Raw genomic sequence first — 17400 nt, 5'->3', positions numbered from 1 at the left:
CCAATTTCATCACGTTATTAATTACACTGTCCAACAAATTGATACTTTTTGATTGGAACAGAATAGCGACCCTATTATTCTGAAAAGGCATATTGAGTAGATCATTTTTGTAGAACAAACTATAGTTCAGCTGGTCTGATTTTTTTCACAGGGGGTCAAAGTTTTAATTTTTTGATTGAAGGTTGCATTATACTAACTGGAAAAATCTTTTTTTCGATCTTTTTTGGTTTTTCAAATATGGCGAGCCTACGGAGGATCGAAATTTTTTTTAAAACATCAGCTATTTGCTATAAAATTTTGAATAAAATCAAGACAAATTGATAAACGTTATTAAAAGTAAGTTTTTCATATAAATTCATATAAAATTTTAAGCAAATAGAAAACAGAACACATTCGAATCAATTTAAATTTATATAGAGGGTATTCATTTCAAAAAAAATGTAAAAGTACACTCTAATTTTTTTACAAACACAAGAAAAAAAATCAAAAAAAAAGTTGTATTTTTATACCCTTCGCCTTCGTGAGAAGGGTATATATAAGTTTGTCATTCCGTTTGTAATTTCTACATTTTTCATTTTCGACCTTATAAAGTATATATATTCTGGATCCTTATAGATAGCGGAGTCGATTAAGCTATGTCCGTCTGTCTGTCTGTTGTAATCAATTTTCTGAAGACCCCAGATATCTTCGGGATCCAAATCTTCAATAATTCTGTCAAACATGCTTTCGAGAAGTTTGCTATCTAAAATCACCAAAATCGGTCCATAAATAACGGAGATATGAGCAAAAAACCGGGACAACCTCGATTTTTGATCTATTTTGGATCTATATCTGGATTACTAAGTCATTAATATAGACAATATGGATATCTAATGATAGATATTTCAAAGTCCATTGCAACGATGTAGATAAGGCTATAGTAAGTTGGACCTACAATGGGTCAAAATCGGGAAAAATATTTTTTAACCAGAATTTTTTTTCATCAAAAAATTTTTTTTGTCATAAATTTATTTTTCCAAAAAAAAAAATTAAAAACTAAAAAAAAAAAATTTTTAAAAAAATTAGTAACATTTTCAAAAAAAAATTTTTTTTAAAAACAATTAAAAAAAAATTAAATTTTGTTTGCCTAAAAGTATTTAAAAAAGATTCGGCACAGCCGAATATAGCTCTCTTACTTGTTTTTGTGGAATTTTGTTCATGTTTTTGTTGTGTAAAAGTGTAAAAAAAATCAGAGTGTAATTTTCCCTTTTTTTGAAATGAATAACCTTATAGTAAAACCAGGGTTCAGAAGAATTCATGGATGAACACTTAAATTTATGCAATCATAATAAATTGTTATGAATGAAATTTGCAAATGTTTTGTTTTACGTTCCCATTTGAAAATGATGCATTAAACACATTCAAGATAGCAGGCTACCAACTTCAATCTGTCAAAAATAAAATACACACTTTTATATGAAGACGATTATTTTGACGACAGCATAGCTACAGAGCCACACGATTACTCATGCCGATGTAGCCGAATTAGGAAAAATTCTATTTTTTGAATGCATAAAGCAAAATATTTCGTGTCTATTCATACACGAATAGAACATAACACAACAAAAATCAAAATTTTTTTATATATGGGGGATTTCACGTCAAGTGAACCAACTTTTAAAACCGATGTCTTCCGATCGGGATGAAATTTACACCAAGGTTAGACCTATTGGATAGTAATTCAACAAGATCGGTCCAGAACTCTCTGAGTTAGAGCGGGTCAAAATTTGACATTTTGGCCAAACATGTGATTTTTCTCATCCATGTAACTTATTACCTATTGTTCTTAGCAAAATGTGTTCCAAATAGTTTAGATAGCTATTTCTTCAATCTTTCGAAAAAAAATATTTAAAAAAAAAATAAAAAAATTTTAATATTTTTTTTCCGAAATCAAAAACTTTTTTCACTTTTTTTCAAAATGGGCCCTTTTTTCTTTTTTTTTCTTAAAATAAAGCTTAGATATTTTCCTTGAAGACCTATTTGGTCGCTTAGTGGGATGCGAGTTTGATATCTATCAAAAAAATGTTTTGTAACTCAAATCATGCAATTTTTGACTTTTTTTGCAAAATCAAAAACTTTGATGACTTTTTTTTTCAAAATGGACACTTTTTTAATTTTTTTTTTTGCTCAAAGAAAGCTTGGATATTTTCCTTTCAGACCTATTTGGTGGCTTAGTGGGATGCGAGTGGGATATCTTTCAAAATAAATGTTTTGTAACTCAAAACATTCAATTTTTGCTTTTTTTTGCAAAATCGAAAACTTTGTTGACTTTTTTTTCCAAAAAAAAAGAAAAAAGGGCCCATTTTGAAAAAAAGTTAAAAAAGTTTTTGATTTCGGAAAAAAAATATTAAAAATTTTTTTATTTTTTTTAAATATTTTTTTTCGAAAGATTGAAGAAATAGCTATCTAAACTATTTGGAACACATTTTGCTAAGAACAATAAGTAATAAGTTACATGGATGAGAAAAATCACATGTTTGGCCAAAATGTCAAATTTTGACCCGCTCTAACTTCATCCCGATCGGAAGACATCGATTTTAAAAGTTGGTTCACTTGACGTGAAATCCCCCATATCCATATACTCCGAATATTGACCTTTAACCTTTTGGAAGTAAACAATTTTATTCACACCATTTTAAGGACAATATCTTTTGGCTATAAAATGGAGTCAAAAATTATGCTGGTCTTTGAGTAGTTTCAAGTTTATAGGCAATTATGTGCATATAGTTTTAGACAATTTTAAAAAAAATTTCAATTTTCAAATCGCTATATTTTTACATCGGAATGAGTTTCCATTGAAAAAGTTACTGATATGAGAAACATATTGGATATGTTATGTATGTGGTAGGGTATTCGAATTATTCGATTTTTCTCTTGTTCGAATAAAACGAATAATTCGAATAAGAGATTTTAACTTGTTCGAATAATTCGATCACACATTTAAAATTAATCGAATTATTCGAATAATTTAAATTTTTTTTAAAAAGTAAAGAATGAAGTTTTGATGTCGGTTTTTTAATATTTTATTGTTAAAGAAAAACAACAAAAATAACGTTAAAGTTAACAATTCAAGTATTGATAATGTTAAAAAACATTCCAAAACAAAGTCCATTATTAAATTTTCAACAGAAATATTCTGATCAGATTAACTCCCGAACAGTCTACAAAACAATTGACTAGCAAACCCTCTAGTTTCCGTTTTGGAGCTATGCTTTAAAAAATTTGAGCTAGTTGGACATGATCCTGAATTCAAATACAATATAAACGTATTAAGAACTTTTTTATGTCGTTCATTAATTCGGGTTTTAAATTGAGTAATTAATACTTTAGTAAATTAATTATTCACTACTTTAAAATTATTTATAACAAATTGTATTATACATCAAGCTCTATCAACGTTGCCGAATCTTTGCTTAATAAAGTGGTCTTGGGGAATTACACAAATCTGTTCAAAGTTTGGTATCATTGTCAGTGAACGTGACTAATTTGAAATCAGACAGTGCATGATTGATGTATTTAAAAATACGCAAAAAGTTTATTTTCATGTTAGACAAAGATGTCCAACGATGTTCAAAATCATGTATGAGACGAACTCCATGCTTTTCTTGCAACAAAACGTTAGTTTGCAATATTTGTGTTTATCATTCGATTTATTAAATATTTTGTAACACTTATACTCATATACATATATTTTAAGATCATTGAATTCATCTATTTCAATGTAATCATTATAAATGTCATCCTCAATACCACTTTCGACGACCGTTTCAAAATCACATTCTCCAAACTCCACTTTAATCTAAGTTAAAATTTTGATTATTAATTTCGATTCTTCTATTATTTCGCCAGCTAAATAACAAATATTTTACTCCGTACCTTTTATTTTCATTGGTTCAAGTCCAAAGTTAAAAATTTTTAAAGACTTGTTTTTAGAATTGTAAATTCTTGCAGTAATATTTATATATTTATAGAAGGAGCTATCGGAACACTTATCTACAGTGATCGAAAGTCCCTTTGCCTTTGGTTATTTGTCGAATTTCAGAAACAATACAATTTTTGTGAGTCATTTTACTTTTTTTAAATTTGAAATTATGAACAATTTTAAGCAATTTAATAAATTTAAATATATGTGAACATTTATTCGTTTTATTCGATTATTCTACATAAAATTGTTCGAATTATTCGTTATTCGAAAATGGCCATTTTTAAATTGTTCGAATAATTATTCGTAAGAAATTATTCGATTAATCGAACGATCATTAGTCGAATGAATACCCTAGTATGTGGTGAATTTCATTAATATCGGAAGTGGTATATCCGACTGCTGACCGCTTTCACATGGATGTTCCCAAAAATAATTAATATTTACTTGATCTATTATCTACAAAAGTTACATTCCATGAAAAGACTGTAAAAACAAAAACCCTTGAAATTTTTTTGTCAGGATGATTTGAATAGGAGAAAACACTAAAATGTTACTATGTGAAAGTATTTAGAGCTTATTACAACATTTTAATATTTTTAATATTAATATTTTTACGTTTCATGTATTTTTAGGCTAAAATTGCGGCGAAACTAAGTTTCCAAATTAGTATGTAGTACGAAATAAATTTGACTCTGATGATTTTTTTGCTATTATCAAATTGTTTATTGAAACCGAACATATAGCTTCTATTTATTTTTTAGATTTTGTATTCATATATTTATAGCATACAAGAGAAAAATCTGTCACGTACGGTATGTCACGTACGATATTAAATTTTATTTATTATAAAATCATCCAAAGATTGTTTTCATTTAAATATGACGGATTATAAAGGACAAATATTTGGTTTATTGTAAGCAGAGACCGAAAATAACGGGTTCACTTTCATTTCAATGATAAATTCTCATTCGCAGCCATTTAAAAATAATTTTTTGTGATATATCACTGAGAGAGTGATTTATTCGAGAACATTTTAGGTTTGGGGTTGAGAGAAACGGAAAAGAAACAAACACTAATAATCTGGATAAGTGATTTATAATTTATATTTTTCGTAAAGGTCAGCTGTGACTTTTATTTGCGAACATGAAAAATAAATCGCAAAAATGCATTTGATGGAAATCAACGCTTACATATATAAAAATTATCAAAAGATTAATAACAATTTAAGACTTCATTACTTCATACTTATCATATTATTTACATAATTTGTTAAAAATTACTAACAGTATGTTATTGTATGTAAATAAAAGAGAAAGTAACAGTTATTAAGAACAAGAACAAATGAATTGTTTTCTCATACCAAACCATTAAAAAACAACAAAAACGAATAAAGGTCATACCAAACCATTTAAATAAAACTCATTTTATAACTGTTATTTTCAGTGATTTATTTTTATCACAAAAATATAAATCACAATTGGGTTTATTGGTATATGACCGAGTTATTTTCGATCTCTGATTGTAAGAAATTAAAAGAAAACATAATGCCTCTCACGATTCCCAAATTTTCGCATATTTCTACATGTACCTACATGTACCCTTATTTCGCTCGATATTTTGGACAACAATGTTTGGAAATAACTTAATATTATTTAAAAATATAGTACCCTCTAAACGGAAAATATAGACCAAATTATTTTTCAGATACTCTTATTTTAGCAAAATCTATTCCACTCTATAGGCGTACAAATGTTAAGTACGATGACATGAAATTGGTCATATAAAAATTTCTTATGCTATATTTTTGTGTAATGTAATTAATATTCGGCAATGCCGTTTAATATTCAAATCTCTTTTTATCCTCTTTTAAATGTGTGAAAATATATAAATTATTCTGTTGTGATTAATTTTGTATATGTTTGTAATCATAAAATGTGTTAAACAATTTCGCTTCTAAACAATGAATTTTTTTTGCACATAAATAATAACGTCATACTTGTCTTGGCGTTCGTATATTTTTATAGATTTAAACGTAATTAGTTTAGTGACGGTCCCCTCCTTCGATTTGCAAATAAATAAATAAATACAAAATATTTAAGAAATATGAATGAAATAATTTCTAACAGTTATTTTTAGATTATTTATGTTTTAAAAATAGATTTTTAGCAAGTTTTACTATCTATCTGTAGGTGATAAAAACTAATAATGGTAATTATTTTTAATAAGCGTATTAATGGTTTGAGAATAAAAATGGATGTGCACATTTAGAATGGGTAAATATTAGCTTTGTTCATTGATAATTCTAGTGAAAATAATAGAGTTAGGAAAAAACAAGTATAAATCATACCTAACAAAAATTTAGGGGGTATTTTTCTAAAAAAAAACCTTCACTTTACTTTTTAAATATTTCCATATAAATTATTACAAAATAAAACAAGTAAGAGTGAGTGAGAGTAAGTATTCAGCTGTGCAGAATCACACCAATTTTTTGCCCGACTATAAATACCTATAATGGACTATAACGGATATATTGATGTATCAATCATGTATGTTAGTTATTTGGGGTAACAAAATAAAGGAGTTAGTTTCTGGTTAAATGTCGAATAATTTATTGATAAGTCGTATCAAAAGTAGACCATTGCAATTATATTCCCCAAATATTCTTGAAATTTTAATAGTTCTGCTATTTTTCCATAAAAATAAAAACTACATAAAAATTTATTGAAATGTTCTAATCAAATAAGCAATAGCACAATAAGCAATAGAACAATTAGTTAGAATTTGACTTGAATGCACATATAATTATGTTTTAAACTTGAAATCTTAAATATTTTTGAAAGAAAAAATTGTGATTTTAAATTATATTGTTTTTTTTGCTGAAGAATGCTATTGAAATAAAATGAAATTCAACTATAATTAAATTGCTTGACACTGGATTCAAGCCTTGAATTACACTTGTTTCCAACATGAATTCCAGCAAAAATGCTTATGGGAAAAAATCTACTTTCGAATCGACTGCTGAAAAATCGACTTTTAATAGATTCGTTATCCAAAAAAAAAATCGGAAAGTTGATAAAAGTCGATTTTTTATTGAAAATTTGAAAAAAAAAAAATGCATTTTTCTTATCTTCTGGGTCCTTATGAAATTCTAAGACGATCTAGCTATGTCCGTCCATTTGTCTGTTGAAAATACGACAAAGACCCATACGTCATTTTCCACAAATACTCTGATGAAATTGAACATAAACCAGTATTATATGAATCTAAATCTTTATACTAACTTTTATGACGATTAGTCCAGTATCTAAACACACTTCAATATTTCATTCTGTTTTAACTACAGATGACACAATTTATTTGCTATAAAATCAAATTTTTGTAAAATGAATTATGCAGAATTTGGTTAATTTTTTTATTAAAAAAAAAAAAAACGTTCAGTGGGAATGTCCAAAAGATCAACAATTGTGTCATCAAATTTTTTATGTTAGAAATACTTTATATTTTTAAATTTCAAGTTTAAGTGATTCTAAAATAAACAAAAATTTGTTTAACTTGTTATATCCTCCTTATGTTCTTCCACGAATCATACGTACGAGTAAAATTGCTATAAATTCTATGACGTTTTGCAAAGAAGTTTATTTTTTTGACAATGGAATACACTAACAGCTCGATTTGCATTGATTTATCAATTTAAAATCATTTAGATATCCCTACTACGTACAATAATAACCACTTATATTTATTCAGATATTCGATGATAAATATTTACTTAGTATGGGAGAGGCCAACTCCACTGCCCCGATCCCATTTATTTTTGGCGGATCGGGGCAGTAATTAACACAAATTAACACAAAGTTTTAAGACTCTAGCAACTACAGTACTTCAGATATTCTAAAATAACTAATTATTTGGTGTGGGTGCCACGCCCACTCATTTTTATTTGATCTATGTATAATGGTAACAAAATTATTAATGGCAAGTTTAGAGCTTTAAATCTTATAGTTCTTTGGATATTCAATAGTAACTATTTACTGTATATGGGACACTAATTTGATCCCGCCCATTTTAGTAAAACTAATTGAAATAAGAAGAAATTTATTCGGACAGAGTTTGAAGACTTTTGAAATTATTGTTCTCTAGATATTTGAAAATAACTATGTATTTACTTTGTATAGGAGGTCCTGTCCCCCTCGTTCCGATCCCAAACATTTGTTTAGCAAACTTCTTGCAGTGTGCAAAGCACAGTAGTTTATAAACATTTTTTTTTTGGAAATACTTCGGTATCTCGGGAACTATTGGAGATATTGTTATGAAATTTCACAAGGTTGGAACTGAAGAGTTTTCGAATTGATTTACAGTTGTTTAGCTAGGATCGGTGCTTTGCATTTTCAGAATTTTTTACTCAAATATAATTTTTTTTTAAATTGGCCCAGTTTGGATGGGTCTGCTGGGGACTAGGTCCGTTTAACTGAGCCAGATTTTACTTTACACGCTTTCGCAATAAGTTCTCTTTTCGGATCATATACAAAATTTATATTGTCGCGAAGAAAATTTTTTTCTACAAAAGAAAAAATATATGGACTTTTTTGGAAAAAAACGTAAAAAATACGCCCCATTTTACATGTTCCAACTTTGGATGTGTGTAACTTTTTATAAGGATGAGATAATTGTTACCGAGCTGTTTTATTTTATTTATAATTTTAACGCCTATACAGGTGATTTAAAAAAAATAAGACCGCTAAATCTAAAAATCCAAAAAAAAGATCAAGCAAAATTAAAAAAAAATAAATTAATCTAAATATCTCTTCAACTAAAAGAGATAACCTACACATTTGATCGTATTTTTGTGGATCTTAAGGACTATTGATATTTAAAATTCCAGCTTATTAGGATCATAAATGGATTTTTGGCGATTTTATTAAAAACATTTAGAACCGAGGTGACCAACTTAGAGAGGCCACGTACTGGCCCCCATTACCCCTAGGAAGCTGAACAACAGTAAATCAAATCTCAAACAGTTCGCGAGATACTGAATTATTTCCACAAAAAAAAATGTTTCTAAACCACTGTGCAAAGGTTAAAGACTTTCGCAATTATAGTTATCGATATATTCGAAAATAACTAGTTATTGTTTATGGGAGATGACACCTCCACAAATCCAATACAGTTCATTTTCAGCCTAATAAAGTACAAAATTTCAAAGTTCTCACTATTGAAGTATGGGAGATGCCACCCCCACTTGGAATTTCAAAATAAAATTATTGTAGTATGACAAACTTATATATACTCTTAATTAAGGTAAAGGCCATAACAAGAAAAATTCTATACCTTGAGACCACCCTTTACATGTTGACAAACACATCAAATTGAAAGTCAAGTTAATAAAAAGTATTGGAATTCGATGCTGGAATATTAATTTCAGTGCATTTTCTATTATGTCGCATGAGTAATAATATAAATATAAAAATTCAACTTTGTATATAGATGAAATATCTATCACTAAACAATAAAAAATTAAACTTTTATTTACAGACAACTGATTAACGGCCACATCTTCATCTTCTTTACGTTACGTGACATTTTAAGCATCATACAGTCAGGTTTCTTGTATAAGTAAAAATATTATAAAAGAAAACTATTCAATATATGAATATTAGTATAACTAACAAAAATACCATTCGAATCATTATCTATAACACTAGCTATTCATTAGCTAAATTTAGAACTTATTAAACAAGGTATTAACAACAAAGTTTCGAAAAAACACCTTTTTCATACATAACAAAAAAAAGAACAGCCGCTTAATGTAAACTTTAATTGTGGGTTTCCCACAAGATTCGTTGAAATTTTTAGAGAAATTCTAAACATGACCACAGACACCAAAAGGTGTTAACAGTTTGATTATACAACTGTATCGGCCAGATCCAACACCCCCGCTTTTATCAAATAAACCCAGATGTTCGTATTACTCTCTCTCGTTAAGCCTTTAATTTGTACTTAACACTTTTTATTTACGGTATTTAACCGCAAAACATGCGTTAGATCATATTTTTGTATGAGCGAATTACAAATGAATGTATTTTTAGAATTAAAATAAAAAAATTTATATTACACTGTGCGACAAGAAAAATACCAGGGAAGTGATATTCCAAGGATCTGTTTTCGAATCTCGTTTGAAAGTTTTTACCCGTAACTCAAGAGTGTGCAGGTGTTTGGAAAATTTCAAAAACAGATACAGATAGAGCGGATACTAAAAAAAACTCAGACAAAAAAATTGCTTAAAATATTCACACATACGAGTGGTGTTTTTTTTTCACAAGTGAGTTAGGTCGTTAGGTTCATAGAGAGGAAACTAGAAAAAAACTCAAAAAAGTTACACATACTAGTGTTGTTTTTGTTTTAACATAGTTTTTCTTACTAATACATTCGCACCACTTAGGTTTTCGACAACTGAGTTAGGTCTTTGACAGCAGAGTTTCTGCTCTATGTCTCTTACTCTATGGTTAGGTCTTTGAAGGAAAGTTTCCGATGTATGTATATTTATCTCTGCTTGTTAACTCGATAACACCTACCAGAAAAATACTATCAATTTCCAAGTATTTCTCCTTAATTCTTTTTTGTAACACTGTGTTAATGGTGGATTTTCTGTTGACACAGTGATTAAGTAAACATTTAATTTTTGAGGTAAAGAAGTTAAATACAAGCATATTAAACCAAAGTGACGTCAAAAGTCGTAGCTACATACATATAAATACAAAGTTACCTTCCAAATTTCTTAAGTAAACAATGACATATGTATTTTTGGACAAATTTGTTGAATGAAACGGGGATTTTTTTGCACCGATAAACATTTATACATTTTTTATGGAGCATCTTTCCCTTCAATATGCAGTTTCTGCGAATTGCTAAACAAATTTTGAGATGAGTGTATACTTACTTGAGGTCATAAATGTTTTGGTAAATTTTCCTAAAACTGTGCACCCATGGCCGCAAAGGTCTTTCATGCGCTGCCATTGTTCAATAGAAGTCGACGTCTTTTTTCTTTATTAGAGAAGAATTCAATTTTCTTGACGTTAAATTTAAATTTAACGCTAATATTTTTAATTTATTTTCAGCAAATTTATATTGTATCTCAGTCATAGGATAAATTCCGATTTCTTAATATTGAAATATTCTTTTGTTTAAATTGTTACAACTTGTTTTTAAGTCGCCGTCAAATGTTTCAATTTACAAACAAAAAAAATCATTAAATAAATTATTGCACTTTTAATTTTTTCTTTTCTCTTGCGTATGTCTTATTTTTTATTCAACAAAATTCCGTTTTTATTATATTTAATTTTGAAGTTTTAAAGGTAAAATAAATTTTATAACAAACAAACAATAATAATAAAAAAATAATAATAACAAAACAAAAATAACCGATCGTCAACAATCAAATAATAAAAATGCAAAATATTAAAAAAAAAACAATAAATGCCAAAGACGCGAGCTTGGCAGAAACGTTGAGAAGAGAAGTGACAAATAAATTTGATATTTGTTTACGTACAAACGGAGAAGGCAAAATTTGTAATTAATAAAAACAAATAAATCAACTACAGTACTTCACTGTGGGCATAATTGCTATTGAAATTTAAAGATTTTTTCAATTATGCTTAAAATGTTATAGGATTTTTAAAGTAGGTACCTTAAGAATTATAAATCTGTAGAACTTACCTTAATGTTTTGTAGTTTTATAATCTGAAAATATAAGAATAAATAAAAAAAATTAAACTCTATTAGGAATATATTAATTATGTACTAAATATTATTAAACATTTAATTTTTCATTTAAATTTCAGAAACTGTTAATTGTATTTTGTATTTTAATAATTTCAAAAATGTCTAAATACAAATGAAAGTTTCTGAAATATACATAATTAGAATTTTCTGAAATAATAATTCGACATTTCTAAAATACAATTGAAAATGTTTTAATTTTTATTTATTCGAATTTGTTGATCTCATATCATCTGATTTTCTTACTGGGCTAAGAGTCGTTAGTCATTCGATGTTACATTAAAAATCAAAAATATTCAAAAGTTTAACATTTGAGAATTTATTAAAAAAGATCTGTTTGAAAACAAATCAACACTCGTATTTGTGATTATTTTGCGTAACTATTTTGTTTGAGTTTTTTTTCTAGTTTCCAATCTATTTGTATTTTTCTATGAATATGTGTAACGCTGTAAGACAAACCTAACTCTACTGTCAGAAAAATCCTAATACCCCTTTCACACTAGGCAATTTAGTTGCGCAAGTCTCTTGCCCAACAACAGCATGCAAAATTTTCTTCTCCTTAACCCGTCATTACCTCTGGCATCTACAAACACAAGAAACTTGAGCAACTAAATTGCCTAGTGTGAAAGGGGTCAAACCAACCAACCAACATATATAAAATTATGTTTATATATGTTGGTAACCAAACCACAGTTGATGACGTCTTCAAGACATCCTCAATGATGGGTGCACGGCAATGTATATTCTTCGACGACATATGAGGGACAGCCAGAACAAATCGTCATAGACTTTTTCGAACAAATATCGCGAAAATCGTTAACGACTAAAAGAGAAACAATGTCGCTCAGTTTATCGTTTACACAATAACAATGAAAAGTTCGGTTATAAGTTAACAGATGAACTTTTCGTCAACATTCAAGGCATTATCGGTCATCTGGTCATCTTTGATGTAAGACATATCTGACATAAATTGTCAAAGACAATGTCGTCTACGAAGTCCTACTGGGACTTTCCCTAGTTCACAAACACACATTGTTGTAAAAAGGCGATCTACAAAATTGTAACATAATGGTATATAAAAATATAAGGTCCATGGAATAAAAATAAAAGGTTAAAGATGGAATTTGCTTAAAAAAGTGTTTACTTTTAAAGTGTCATCATCATGGTTGTGGCTACCAAAACCGCAATAATTATTTATCTAAAGCTCTATCCAATTTTACTGCGGATAATAATAAATTTGTTGAACAGAAGTTCTTAGAGAAGATAGAGATTAAATTATAAAACCAATCTATATAATTGCCGATCGATTAATTTAGAATTACTAGAGAAGCCAGGAAGACTGTTGAAATTATCAATGAGATCGTGAAAAAAGCGTTTGATGCAGAATTATGATTAAATTATGATATATTTAATTATTACAATGATGACACACTTATATTTTTTTCTTCCATTAGACCAGGACGAGTAATGAATGATCATACTGTGTCTAATTTAAGATCTCTTTTATATGAACCAGATGATAACATAAAATATAAATTAAATGTTGATACAGATCACATTGATCTGCCTGTTCGTATTCAACCTTATAGAGGACATATCGATCCAAAACCTCTATATTCTTGTCCACTATCAATTCAGCCAAATAAGTGGAAGAATTTGCAAGATTTGAAGAGTGTAATACCACCGGCATACCATTAATATTATGAAAATTTACTACAATCAAACTTCAAAAAAAATAATTTTTTTCTATAATATTGTTTATTTTTAATTATTAGCATAAAACGTTCGACAAACTAACTAACCACTAATATTAAATTACCCATTATCTTAAATAAATTACGTTAAAAAATTACATAAATGAAATCAAAATAATTTATTTTTATTAAAATACAAAACCCTCTATCTGATCATATTCATACATGCTCATTGAATATTTTTGAAAAACAAGACCCTCTATCCATAGAGAAACATAGAGCGGAAACTAATAAAAAATTCAAACAAAAAAAATACTCAAAATTATCACACATACGAGTGTTGTTTTTGCTTTCACATAGTTTTTTCTACTAATACATTCTCTCCACTAAGGTTTCTGACAATTGAGTTAGGTCTTTGACAGGAGAGTTTCCGCTCTATGTCTATTCTCTATGCCTCTATCATAAAATCCACAATAATGCAAAATTTTATAAACCATTTACATGTGAGATTCAGTAGTTGCTTTTAAAAAAATATTGTAGCATACCGAATTTTAATATCTCAAGTAATACGCGAAAAAGACAGTTTTTTGGCTCTCCTGAAAAGTTGTGTTTTTCAAGATAGAGGTTTTTGAATATAGTCCCTCGATATAATTTATTTGAATTGTTTTTATTAATTTTCAATATCAAATTTTGCGGCATTGTTTTTTCAGTTTTAATTTAAAATCCCAAAAATTTAATGTCAGAAAATTAAAAATATATATTTTTATCAGAAAGAGGATAATTAGTATGACTAGGCTACTTTTATTCATGTCTTAAATCAGCTGGAAAAATAATATAGCAAATATGTATAAAGATATGGACAAAATATGAAAGGTCATACAAAAGTTTGGATTGAGAACGACAAACCCTTTGGAGGTTTTACTATACTGGCCTAGTACTTTCACCCTGACTTGGAACCCCCAGCCAATGATCACCGAAAATGTTCTTGCTTACTAAAATTAAAAATTATGTATTATTTTCAGTGTATTTTAAAAATTATTAAATTTGGAATAAATATGTATTTCTATTCCAAATGTATTTCCCAAAATTACTATGTTTCTTTATGGATTGACTTTTTTTTGGATTGGCCTGGCTCTCAGTGCTTCGGATAATATTTAATAACTCGAACATTTTCTATTTTTGACTTTTAAAATATCTCTTTTATTAGCTTGAAAATACTATTTTAATTAATCATTTCACATTCAATTAAATATTGGTCACCTGCAAAACTCAACTAATTCTGTTTGTTGTTTTGTTTAAAAGTTCAAGTGATTAAACATCACCCAACCGTATTGAATAACATTTAAAGAATTTTTTTTATTATTTAAAATAAATAAGCATATTAACAAATATTCGAATTCCAAAACCACAATATTTACTTTAATACCAACAATTAGCCAGCCAACAAATCATTTGCGGTCAATTTTAAATCTGTTTTCATCCATTCATTCATGAAGTTTAAATTTTGATATTTTGTCAGTGATACATTTGGCAGGAATGTAGTTCCCTCAACACATTTAATTTCATTACTTTTCTTTTTTTTTCTCAACTCCACACATGGCAAAAGTAGAGTAGTACGAGAATGAAACTCAATGAATGAATTAAACCTACAACAACAACACACATCTGTTTCTCTGGTTGTTTTTGTTGTTGTGTTTTATTAAATGTTAATTACTCATGCAATGAGTATTCGCCGCTTTATATATATTTTTTTTGTAAACTCATAATGGTTCCGTTTTTTTTCGTATAGTTTTTGGTGAAGTTCAAAAAAAACAACAACACTCAAATTCATTGAAATGTGTTTGGTAAAATTTCCCATGCAGAGTTGAGAAAAAAATGTGACGTCGTTTAGTGATTCAACAGGTTTCTGTTATAATGAACTTTGATTGTTTTTGTTTGGTTTAAGCATCTCTATTAAAATGACGTCACAAGGTCTTATGTTATTTTGCGGAAGCACAACAAAAACAAAACACACTTTCATTAAAGAAATGTTTTAATAAATGTGGTATACGAAATGGATAGTATACTTTTAGGCTGCGCTAAATATAGTAGAGACAACAACCACCAGCAAAGCTTTTGTAATGTTTTTTAGTACATGTATTTCGTTGTTGCGCCCAGTGTTTCAAATTAAAGTATTTTTAGCCAAATTAAGGATTTTTCACACTAATGGGGATGAAGATTTGGATATGGGTATTTTGGGGATTTTAGTGGAATTTCAATATTTTATTTTAACCCTCCGTTACTCGCAACTGATCTAATTGATACAGGCAAAACAATTGTTATTGTAAATTTTTTTAAACACTCAAACTTTTAAGCTATTTTTTGATAAAAATATATTTTTACTGCAATTTTTTTTTATTACTCTTTTAAATACTTGAATTTAATATTGTTTTTATGTTTTCGAAATAAAAAGTGAAGGGATTATTTTCAAACGCGCCTTTTTTATTGATATCAATTTGATACATTGCGACTAATCTTGATTGAAAATGATTGCGACTAACGGAGGGTTAAAAATGAATTACAGCTAAAATTTATCAAATGTGTCTTATTTGGAAAAATATCGAGCCCTTAGTGCCAAATTATCGTAAGCGACAAATTTTTTTTATTGCCAAAATTAAAATTTTATGTTTTAGCGTTCTCAGAATATCAAAATTGTTAATAACTTCAAAATTATAGGGGGTAAGATTTTATCGTAAGTCAATGTTTACATTTTACAGTAAACGAATTTTATCGTAAGCGGTATAGAAAAAAAAGAAGGAAATAAATCTGTAACTTCTAAATGGTTAGATTGGATTGAATGAAATTTCACATGCGCAAAGAAGAAGTGCTGTCGAGTTTAGGTTCTGAATGTGGACCTCATGGGCCCAGGGGCGCGACCAAGGGTCCTCAAAGTAGGACACCTCGGGTATGTTACTTTTTTAAAACGATCCTATTTCTTCATTGAGCGCTACAAAAGACCTAGTCGTAGCTATCAATTACCTCTTATAGCTTAAAGGGGGGTCAGACGGCATGTATTGCTTGTGTTTTGTGCCATGTATTGGGACATTTTTCCATATGTAAACATATACATGCCGTGTGATCCATATGAAACTTTGTGTATGTAAAATACATGTGTATTACTCGTGACATTTTTGGCAATTAGAGCATGTTCTATTTTCGTGTGTATAACAGAGTTGTATTTTGAAATACAACACTGTGTGAGTGCAAAATAAAAAAAACAAAACAAAAAAGAGTAAAGAAAAATCATAACAAAATAAATTTCATTGCATTAAATATATATATTGTGATTTAAAAATTTTTTAAATAAATATATTGTTAAAAACAACAAACATATAAACTAATAGAGGTTATGTCACATGCAATTACATATGTACGTTTGAACGTGGAAATTATGAATCACATGTATAACGTGAATTTTGACATACACATGGAATTCCATATGTATCGAATACATGTCCCAATACACAAGCAATACATGCCGTCTGACCCCCCTATTAGGAGATATTCGCATTTGAAAATTAAATGTTCAATATTTTTACCCAACCTACTCCAGTTTTTTGATAACAGCGTATCCAAATATTTTCCGATTTTCTCCAGTTTTCTTCATTGGACTAACAATATATGTATTTGTCAAACAGAAAAAGAACTGTTTAAAAATAATGACTATGTCCAAAATTATATACATTTGAATTTAAAACATTTTAAAAAGCCAATTTTTTGAGTAAAAAGAACTGTTTTTCTTTTTAAGTTATCACAAAAAATTTCTAAGAGGATGCATAAGGAATTTATACTTTCTGAAAGTTAAGTTTTCATAAAATATTTTTAATGAAAAAAAAAATTAAAAATGTTTGTTACCGAAGGAACGAGGTCCATTAAAAAAACAGGTATTTTTTATATAAAATTAAACTTTAGGGCAAAAATTCTCAA

The 17400-nt window shown here is 28.1% G+C and overlaps 1 protein-coding gene across 1 annotated transcript in view; it reads right to left on the bottom strand.

Annotated features, from left to right (window-relative positions):
* The window catches only part of LOC135957262 (integrator complex subunit 4 homolog), a 45115-nt gene extending 33811 nt beyond the window's left edge, over nt 1-11304 (bottom strand). The window contains exon 1 of the mRNA XM_065507980.1: nt 10902-11304. Within this exon, the coding sequence (XP_065364052.1) occupies nt 10902-10968 (67 nt within the window). The 5' untranslated portion in view covers nt 10969-11304. The remainder of the gene's footprint in view (nt 1-10901) is intronic.
* Nucleotides 11305-17400: the final 6096 nt, after the last annotated feature.

The sequence above is a fragment of the Calliphora vicina genome, chromosome 4 (assembly GCF_958450345.1).
Source record: "Calliphora vicina chromosome 4, idCalVici1.1, whole genome shotgun sequence".
NCBI classification, from domain to species: Eukaryota; Metazoa; Arthropoda; class Insecta; order Diptera; family Calliphoridae; genus Calliphora; species Calliphora vicina.
This window is presented reverse-complemented; position numbering and strand designations above follow the sequence as displayed.